Raw genomic sequence first — 10,434 nt, forward strand, 5'->3', positions numbered from 1 at the left:
TTGGAAAGCGGTTAATCGCTTATTACGATATTTAAAGCATAATTTGTATTATTCACTTTCCTTTTCTGTTGATTCTACTACTCAGCTCCAATGCTTTTCTGATAACAATTGGGGTGTTGTTCTAATGATCGACCTTCTACCAATGGTTATGCCATTTATTTCAAAATTTTTTGGACTGCTAAAAAGGAACCCACTATTGCTCGTTCCTCTACTGAGAGTGAATACAAGGTTGTTGCTAATCTTACAATCAAGTTATTATGGATTCAGTCTTTATAAAAAGAGCTCGGTACAGTTTCCTTCATAAGACTATTCTTTAGTGTGACAATATTAATACCATATATCTTACTATTAATCGAGTGTTTCATGCTCGAACCAAGCATATTGAGCTTGATTATTACTTTATTCATGAGTAGGTGGTCAAGTAGGTGGTCAAGGGAAATGTCCAAGTTCATTCGTCTCTACTGCTGATCAACTAGGGATATCTTTACCAAGCCATTAGGTATAAGGCAGTTTCTTAATCTTTGATCTAAGCTTTGCCTATTGCCTCGCCCACTATTGGCTTGAAGAAGGAGGGGGGGGAGGGTGATAAGGATGTAATCTTTTCTTTGTATTATGCTGTATTATGATATGTATTTATCTCTTTCTTAGTCTTATCATGTATAGATATTAGCTGTAAAAAATATTTACTTTAGTTGTATCCTTTCTTGGATTTGGCTATGTATGTAATTTGTGCTTCATTATCAATGTAATGCAAATCATTCAATTCATCATTAAGTCTCTACAGTTACTCAAAAGATTCAAGACTTTAAATAAAAAGTGAAACAACTAGAAAGCAAAAAATAAAAGATCAAATCTTATCTAATAACAACTATATCTTATCAATAGTCAATAAAAATGCATGTATAAATCAATTGTATATATTGTTATAACATATAGTTTTAGTATATCAACAGTATACTTTAAGTATCGTACTTTATAAAAATAAAAAAAAATTATTTCATTCAATTTAACTGTATCCTAATATATAGTATCTTTTTAATATCTAAATAATATCTTTTAATATGTAGTATCATTATTACTCAAAAAATTCAAGACTTCAAATAAAGCATGTATGAGTTAGAAAGCTAATATAAAAGAATCAAATCTTATCTAATAACAACTATACCTTATCAATGATCAATAAAAATATAGGTATTAATTAATTATGTATACTGTTATAACATATAGTTTTAGTATATCAACAGTATACTTTAAATATCATGTTCTAAAAAATAAAATAAAATAAACTTCAATTACTTTAAAAGTATACTGATATATCATATCTTTGTAGTATTTAAATAGTATCTTTTTCATAGTCAACATCAAGATTATATAAAATTAAATAATTCAACTACAACATCGATAAACTACAAAGTATATATAAAGTAATAAAACACTATCTACTGACAACATAAATTTATCAATGAAAAAACAGATATACATAAATTTATCAATGAAAAAGCAGATATATCAATAGTGTACTTTAGATATACTGATATACAAAAATCATAAAGAAAATATACTTCAAATATCTTCCATATCTATTTTAAATAAGCTAGACAATAACCAAAAAAAATAGAAAAAGAAAAAATTATATAAAACCTTCTCATACATATATCTATTCAAAAAAATTTAAAGAAAAAAAAATACCTTCAAAACGCGATCAACAGATTCCTTGATGGAGGTTTTCTTCTGGTTTTTAGATTCAGATTTGTTGAATCATGAATAGGTTCTTCAGGCACTATTTTCCTCCTTTTTTAACACCTTAATGGAGAATCCTTAACACTTTTAGAGAATCTTCGGCTGCATGCAACCTTTTCTTACTCGATTTCTTCTTAATTTTCTCAGTAATATCATTCCTCTTTTTTTTTTATCTAACTTTTTTTATTTCACTAACTTTCTACTTAGCCAATTTGTTTTTTTAAAAAAATAGGTTTAATCAATTTTTTCAAAATCTGACTATTAGATTTTACAATTAAAATCGAACTTAAAGTTATTATCCATTAAAATTCTATCACTCTTAATTTTACGCAATAGATTGAAAAAAATTCAAGTTTCAACTCTCCAACTTTCTTTTTAGAATTTTATCTTTCAAATTAAAATCTTATCATCTTTTAAAAAAAATGTTAAGGAAAAACGGTGGGCATGAAATTTCTTCATAAATTTTTTGACCCGCCCAAATATGAGAGGCCTCCAAAGTTCGAATTAATGATTCTATTCGAAACCAGTTCAATCCGACCCAGAGCCCAATTGTGGTATTCTTTCTCCGCAACTGCAAGTTACAATATCTTCTAGCTCTTCAACCATGGCATAGCAATGATTTCAAGTTTTTGTGAGCAATCTTTCTGATTTTCTACTTCAACTAGGAAATGATAATGATAGTTCTTTAATTGTCAAATCCTCATCTCCAGCAATGGTATTCTTTATTTCCCTAACGATCTCTCTTCTCTTAAAGCTGTAACTTTTTCTTTTCTTTTCTTTTTTTTTTTTTTTTTTTTGTTTGTTGAATCTATCTCAGTATGGATTCCCATGATTATAACCCTTCACAATCCAGTAAAACCAGCAAATTCGCCCTAAAGCCAAGAGCCTTTTTGTTTTACTTATTATCAATACTAGTTCTCTTTTTAGCAATCTCATTTAGTTTTACCAGAACAAACTGCATTAGAATCCACCACCTAAGATCAGTCCTCACATCAAATCCCAACGCTCTTCAGAAAATTCTAGGCTTTGTTAATCAATTCCAGAAACCCACCAAAACCCTAATACCAAATCCCATTTCTGTTCCTTCCCGTTGTGTTTTATGGATGGCCCCTTTCCTTTCAGGTGGTGGGTATAGCTCAGAAGCTTGGTCTTATATGTTAGCTCTTAATGAACACACGAAAGTACCCAGCTTTAGGTTAAAGGTTGAGCAACATGGTGATTTAGAATCTATTGAATTTTGGGAGGGTTTGCCTCTTCATATCAAGCAGTTGGCTTTTAACCTTCACGAAACCAAATGTAGAATGAATGAGACCATTGTATTGTGTCATAGTGAGCCTGGTGCTTGGTATCCACCATTGTTTCAAACCTTGCCTTGTCCACCAACTGGTTATAATGGTTATATGTCTGTAATTGGTAGAACAATGTTTGAAACTGATAGAGTGAATGTTGAACATGTTAGGCGATGTAATCAAATGGATTATATTTGGGTTCCTACTGAGTTTCATGTATCGACATTTATAAAGAGTGGGGTTGATGCATCTAAGGTTGTGAAAATTGGTCAGCCTATTGATGTGGAGTTTTTTGATCCAACCAATTATACACCATTACATCTTTCCTCAATTGGGGATTTGGTTTTAGGTGCCAGAAAAAAGGGTTCTGATTTGAAAAGGGAATTTATTTTCTTGAGTGTGTTTAAGTGGGAGTATAGGAAAGGATGGGATGTGTTGCTGAAAGCATACCTGAAAGAGTTCTCTGGGATTGATGAAGTTGCTTTATATTTGTTAACAAATCCATATCACTCTGATAGTGATTTTGGGAATAAGATTTTGGAGTTTCTGGGGACTTCCAAAATAGAAAAACCAGGAGAGTCTTGGCCTGCTATCTATGTTATTGATACCCACATAGCTCAGATTGATTTGCCAAGAATGTATAAAGCAGCCAATGCATTTGTTCTTCCATCAAGAGGAGAAGGGTGGGGGAGGCCTATTGTGGAGGCCATGTCTATGTCTTTGCCTGTCATTGCAACAAATTGGTCTGGGCCACTGGAGTATCTCACCGAAGAGAATAGCTATCCATTGCCAGTTGATAGACTGTCCGAAGTTATGGAAGGGCCATTCAAAGGGCATCTCTGGGCTGAACCTTCTGTTGATAAACTTCAACATCTAATGAGGCATGTAACGGCTAATGTTGAGGAAGCTCAGGCGAAAGCAAGGCAGGCTAGGGAAGACATGATTACAAGGTTTTCTCCTCAGGTTGTTGCAGGAGTTGTCACCAACCAATTAAAAAATATACTTGATACAATGGTTTGAAAGTTGCGGGTCTTTCTTTTTTTTTTTTCATTTGGGAGGTTATGTAAATGATATAACACGGCCATAATTGGAGTTTGCTATTTTGCAAGAGGTTAAAGCTCCTGCATTCAGAAATCAACATTGGCAGTCTGTTATGAGCGAACATGTCCTGAAGTATTGACAGAATTTCATAGAGTTCCAGTCCAGTTTGATACAAATATAACTGGTCAATTGTGGTACGGTATCTTTTTGTGTGTTCGAACAATTTTGTCTACTAAGAATTTATACAACTGGAGATGTTTTAGAATGAAGCTTGAACTCCGGCTTTCAAAGTCCAGAAATTGTCATGGAAAAATCCTCAGTTTCCAGAGTGCTCTATTGATCTTGCTGTAGTTATCAAGAGAATGCATATGCGAGTTTTCAAATCGAATTAGCTCCAGTATAACCTCACTAACATTAAGAACTTGTAACTTTCAGTTGGAGACCTCAAATCTTTACTGTAACTTGATACGTTATTGAACTTAGAGATACTAGCTCCGTCCCATATTAAAAAACATGTTATGACTTGGTTAAGGATGTACATCCAGAAGACTCTTCCATTCCTGAATTTTGTGCGGACTGCTCTCTGTGCAGCTAGATCAACCCACTTAAGATCTTGCATCAACTAGTTAGATGTTGCTTCTGTCTTTTCCTCAGTTTTCCTGGGAATTCCTGAATGGTACCAGCTGCCATCTACTGTTAATGTCTGCTGCAATGGCTTTCTGAAGCTGCCTTTTCCCCATGAATACACTTGAGCAAAAGCTAGTTACATGACAAAACAATTTCAGGAGCATAGAAGCTTCATCAATAATTATGTCAGGGAAATAATTTATTTGTAAACAGCACATGGAATATATGGTCATTTCCATCAGCATCAGAGTGGTTTGCTGTCAGGAAAATACTCTGGGATACTTACAACCAGGGAAGAGTTTCTTTCTTAGCAATTACAGTACGGATTCGGATTGGGATTCGGATAAAAGGACTGCCATTTGAAAGTCCTGGCCAGTTAGGTCATTCATCGATTTGTCGAAAAAACAAATTGCAGACGTCATACAAATAGTTCCACATAAACATCATTCAGTCTCCAATCATGAAATGGAAGTATTAAATCATATGAGCAAGATCTTTAATCCCTTAAATTCAACACCAAAATTGGCATTTTCCACATGATGTTTTATAACATGCCAACTCTAGGTTTTCCAATGAAGTATAAGAATATCAGATTGTTGGAGAGATTGCATATGTATCCAAATGCTAACCCCAAATACCATGATTCATTCACTGATTATTTCACTGGACGAAAAGTAATAAAATTGTCAGCCTTTCTGTATGAATTTATGCAAAATAAGGAGCAAAAGCTGCTAAAACTTCCTTGTAAACAGATTTCTTGAACTCTACAGCCTGCAAGCAAATGAAGAAAAAGAATAATTAAGAGAACGCTAAACCTATTAAATTTCTCCTATATCAAGAAACACTCAAGGGTCCTAACTGTCTCTACTATCACAGAAACTGGTTAAACCTAAGAAAAGGCTAAAGGAAGAACTTGGGTTAATACCTCCGAGAAATAGATTGTCCATGAACCGCATGCAATTATATCAGGCTATTCAGTCCATTCTTAATCTTTTATTTGGCAAAATGACTATACCACACAAAGTTCAAATAGTTGAGGATTGTAACAATGAACATATGCACCAAAAGCCCAAAATTTCAATGTCATTGCATTTCTGTCCAGGCTACAGAAATATAGATCAGATGGTCCTACAATAGAATCTTCTCTCAAATCTGTACTATAAAGAGATTTATATGCCATTTTGAAGCCAAAAGGACCATATTTCAAGACTAATCTAAATGGTGACTTCAGCCAAGAGCGTGGCTTTGGTGAAACTAAGTTGGTTCTAAAAAAATGTTATTCTTGCTTTTCAATCTATCAGCCAATGAAGAAAAAGGTTTGATAACGAGTATCTTGGACTCTAATTGCTGTAATCTGTGATGCAAAGTCAACGTACAAGCAATATTCAAAGTTTTTAATTTGGAGGTCAGAAGAGACGTGGATGGCACTGAAGGCTAGAAGAATTGAGCATCCTAAAAAATGTGCAATTTATCTCCTAAGGGTTTAGCAATCAACAAAAATGAGCTAGTAGCAATCAAGCAATCAACAATAATGAGCTAGTAGCAATCAAGCTGACTCCTAGAGCCTAGAATTTTAATATTTGGGAATTAATTTTCATTTTTCCTCTTTCTGTCAGTTCTAAATTTGCTACAGAAGTTCTGAACAATAAAAAGATTTGGCAAGCTCCTATGCCACAATACCCCATATCCTAAAACCAAGGATATGGTCCTTTCTTAATCAAAAAAAAAAAAAAAAAGAAGTGTGTATAAGAAGTTTAGAGGCAAAAGACCACATCCTTAGTCAAAAGAACTACATGAAATCATACTCGGTGATAGGTTATAGTTAATAAACTTGTGTTAGAGCAATACTTGGTGCAATCACATGTATAGCGTCATCTCAGCTGTCCATTGTCATGATGTGTTCAGTCCGCTAGTACACAATTTATAGCTCTAATACACAAATATCACAATTTCAATGATACCAAGTATAGTGTCACTCTTACATCAATCACAAAAATGCTTCTGTTATTTTTGAATATTTAGCTTCCATGCAATTCCAGAAAACCAAACTTTTGCCCAAGTATTAAATAAACCCTAAATGGAACTAAAACGTAGATAAGAATTTACTGGTTTTCTACGATATCAAAAGGCATCTCAAGTATATCTTGATGCTCCTTAACAAGAACCTAAGTGACACTATCATAACATATATAATATTAATTATTCATTAAATACAAGTTTAATTCTAAAAGTCAACTCTATTAAGATTTTCTATCATTATGTATAATAAAGTCTAATTCTTGAACTTCAAAAAGAAAAGGTAAATTTGTTTGTATTACATATACATCTATCCTATTTACGGTCCATACTTTTTTTTTTTTAAAAGAATTTACAGCCCATACTTGGATCAATCACAATTTAATTTTAAATTATTCTTATAAGAAATTAATTACCACTTTAGTTTTTGTATTTATATTAACCACTTAAGATTATTATTAAAAATTAAAAATCAATTTAATATTGATATAAATATTTATTCCATGTTTCTACCTAAATTAGGTCAGCTTGATTAAAATATCTAATACATAAATAGGTGAACTAGAATTAGAGTTGGTTACAATTGGATTCGAACTGTAAAGCCGTCAATTCATTTTATAAAAAGTAAACTAAAATTTGAACAATATTCCATTACGAATACTGCATATTTGTAACACTAACAATGTTTATTTTTATTTTAGATTTAGTAGTTACTTTGTTTTCTATTACATGGACAATAACGAGTCCAACTATTAATATTCATGTGCACAGCACGTGGATAAAAAACTAATATAAATTATTAAGAACTCATGCTTATAGGAGTCTTAGTTGTGCATTATTGGATTTCTATAGTTTGTAAGATCGCCAAAGTAATTAATCATTAATCAATTAATTAGGTATAGACCCCGCCAAAAAATTTGGAATTCTATCAAATCCAAATGTTAATATTAATATTAGTTCAAGGGAAGAGCCTTGTGGAGCTTCAGCTCCTATGAGAACTAGATTTCAACCTCTAAAAGAAAGAAATGGTTTGAAGACTCAAGCTTGTATTAACCCATAGCCTCATACAACTATTTTCACCATAGAAGTGACAAGAACTCACATGATCAAGTATTTGTTCAGGTGACATCCATGACCATTGGCCGAACTCAGGTTTCTCTAAGCCATCACCCAAAAGATTGATCTCTTCCTCCTTCCCAGTGAATTTAAGAAGAAACCTGTGTTTGCATTTGTAAATCTAATAAGATACAGAGTAGAATGAGACTGAGTGAGAAGAAAAATTACTAAAGTTTTTATGTATAAACTTAATGAAATTTTCATGTACATATTTAATGAGATTGATCTGACTTATTCAAAACCAGATCGGCTCAAATTTGAAGTGGTAGGCCTTATATTGGTCAAGCTAGCTGAGATATCAGACCTAGAAAGTGAATGATGAATCATATGGCCTGTCCATATACTTACCACTTCTGCGCTTGACCTTTCCAGTCAGATCCCCATTGTTGTTTAAGTTTTTCCCTAACTTGTGGTGGGAAGTCATATGTCAACCAATTAGGTGCCTGCACAATGAACAAAGTGAATGATAGAATATTCTAAGTGTCAAACATGGCAGTAAAACAAAGGCAGAACTTAAAGCTGATCCAAGCACGGCCAATGTTTATACCATTGCTCAGTTAACAACAGAACAACTAAAAGTCTCTTATGATTTTAAGGATCAAATTAAATTAATTAAGGTCATATTTACCATTAGCACAAAGACAAAACTTAAAGCTGATCCAAGCACGGCCAATGTTTAATACCATTGCTCAGTTAACAACAGAACAACTAAAACTCTCTTATGATTATAAGGATCAAATTAAAATTAAGTGAGGTCACATTTACCATTAGCACAAAGAACTCATTCATTTTATTTGTTTATTTGTGAGAACTGCATCAGATGAAATTAGGAAATCCAAGTAGAAGCTAATAGTAAGAAACAATAGGAAATTGTAAGGGCAACTAAGTCAAATTTGTAGGGAAGACTAACGCAACACAAACAACTTCTAATTAGTTCTTTTGATAATTAGAAACAAGAGCGATGGATGCAGTTCAAGTCATATCCATAGAAAGATGAAAGATACAAACAACTTAAAAACATCACATCAAATTAAAAGCAATTAATGCAGTCATATCCCTAAAATCCAAAGATGGAAGATAAGAAACATACATTTGAGGGTCATAATAAAGCTATTTGGATAAGTTTTTTGTATTTCATTTAAAGTTCGCTCCTACGAGGTTAAGAGGGCAGTCTATCCTCAAGAGAATATAGAACTATTAGGTGGAAGGCAAAACACAAATAAAAATAACTTTCAAAGAGAAAAAGAAAAAGAGGTTCTTTAACTAGCAATTGCACAATATTGGCATGGGCACTGTTGTGAGACAAATAGAACTTCGGTTGATACAGTCAATAATGTACTGTATCCTGCTATGTATGAGTTGCTACATTGTTTAGCAACACAATTAAAATTTTCAAAAAACACCATCTCTTTTTTTCCAGTCTTTCCTGAAATGGAAAAAAATTTAAAGAACCTCATAAAATACTGAAACAAGGAAAGAGAAAATGTAAAGCCAAACCTCTGCAAGAACTTCTGCTGAGCTTATCCCGGTCTCCTCTTTTAATTCCCTAACAGCTGCAGTCTTAGGATCTTCATTCTCATCTATACCTCCCTGGTTTATATCGTTGTTCGAAACATCATCAACATTTGGTACAAAAGAACTATACAACTTCAGAAAGGAGAGGTCAAGTCACAAATTGTACAAGAATGTTAACAACCACACCCCCGCAGTTCTTGCAGGACATGCTTCGAGCTGCAGCTCTGTTGGTGAGCAGTCAGCAAAACAAAGTTGATTTCTGTCTTTTGTTTGTTTCTTAGAGCAAGCAAGCACTTAGATAATAGCTATAACTTAAATACATAAAAGCCAGGCATGCATTGCTCCTTATTGGCAATAAACATAAGCATTTTTTCTAAAACATGTATTGTATCAAAAAGACTTACCCTTTGAGTACTAGACTGCAAACTAAAGTTACTCTCGGAACCCTCAAAAGGTCTAAAATACTAGTTTGTATTAGCTAATCCTCCATAACCCCTAGTCTTCTTTTTTTTTTTTCCTGAGATTCTTGACATCCCATAAGAAATCTGAATCAAATTAAAGAAACAAGTCAAAATAAGAAAAGGGACATTCAAAATTACCTGAGGCATTTGCCAAGCATCAGATATATCCAACCTTGAAGCAGCAAATATCTGCACAATTATTAACATCTCTGTACAAGTTAAAGAATCTCACATGACAAAAGAAAAAGCAAGAATTAAATGCATACTAACCTTTTTAGAAGGGTTTATCAAACAAATACCCACATTTCTTCTATAACCTTCTGGAGGAGATTCCATAGGTGGTGGTGGTGGTGGTGGTGATGATGATGATGATGATAGACGGAGAGTTCTGGAGATCGTTGCAGTGTGATTCTGAGGATTATGGTATGTGAGTGGCAACTTGGTAAATTTTGAGAACTTATAAGGGCAGGTTAGGTAGGGAGTAGCGGATTTTGAAAGAATGGGAAGAGAGGGCGAGAAAGAAGAAGAAGAATAGTAGAAAACGCATCGGCAACAAAATGCCATTTTCTCTGGACATTTATTTCAGTTGCCGGTTATAACCGTTGGTTACCGTCATGTAGGACCGAGCT

General features: G+C 33.3%; 2 protein-coding genes across 4 annotated transcripts; one reads left to right on the top strand and one right to left on the bottom strand.

The window, feature by feature from the left end:
- Window positions 1-2,096: 2,096 nt before the first annotated feature.
- LOC8272376 lies at window positions 2,097-4,360 on the top strand. Its single transcript, XM_002516586.4, has one exon. The coding sequence runs from the start codon at window positions 2,559-2,561 to the stop codon at window positions 4,047-4,049; it is 1,491 nt and encodes a 496-aa protein (XP_002516632.1). The 5' UTR covers window positions 2,097-2,558; the 3' UTR covers window positions 4,050-4,360.
- On the bottom strand, window positions 4,196-10,434 carry LOC8272377 (nudix hydrolase 26, chloroplastic). 3 transcript variants are annotated; one of them, XM_048375872.1, is made up of 6 exons: window positions 10,076-10,434; window positions 9,944-9,994; window positions 9,327-9,476; window positions 8,178-8,272; window positions 7,816-7,930; window positions 4,196-4,829 (listed from the first exon to the last, which is right to left on the bottom strand). In XM_048375872.1, the coding sequence occupies exons 1-6, from the start codon at window positions 10,367-10,369 to the stop codon at window positions 4,767-4,769; spliced, it is 768 nt and encodes a 255-aa protein (XP_048231829.1). In that variant the 5' UTR covers window positions 10,370-10,434; the 3' UTR covers window positions 4,196-4,766. The 3 variants fall into 3 exon arrangements, with proteins under 3 accessions (XP_048231829.1, XP_048231828.1, XP_015573187.1); XM_048375871.1 differs by lacking the exon at window positions 4,196-4,829 and adding an exon at window positions 5,180-5,468 and having other exon boundaries at window positions 10,076-10,424; XM_015717701.3 differs by lacking the exon at window positions 4,196-4,829 and adding an exon at window positions 5,180-5,468 and having other exon boundaries at window positions 9,327-9,419; window positions 10,076-10,410.

Source organism: Ricinus communis, chromosome 6 (genome assembly GCF_019578655.1).
Source record: "Ricinus communis isolate WT05 ecotype wild-type chromosome 6, ASM1957865v1, whole genome shotgun sequence".
NCBI classification, from domain to species: Eukaryota; Viridiplantae; Streptophyta; class Magnoliopsida; order Malpighiales; family Euphorbiaceae; genus Ricinus; species Ricinus communis.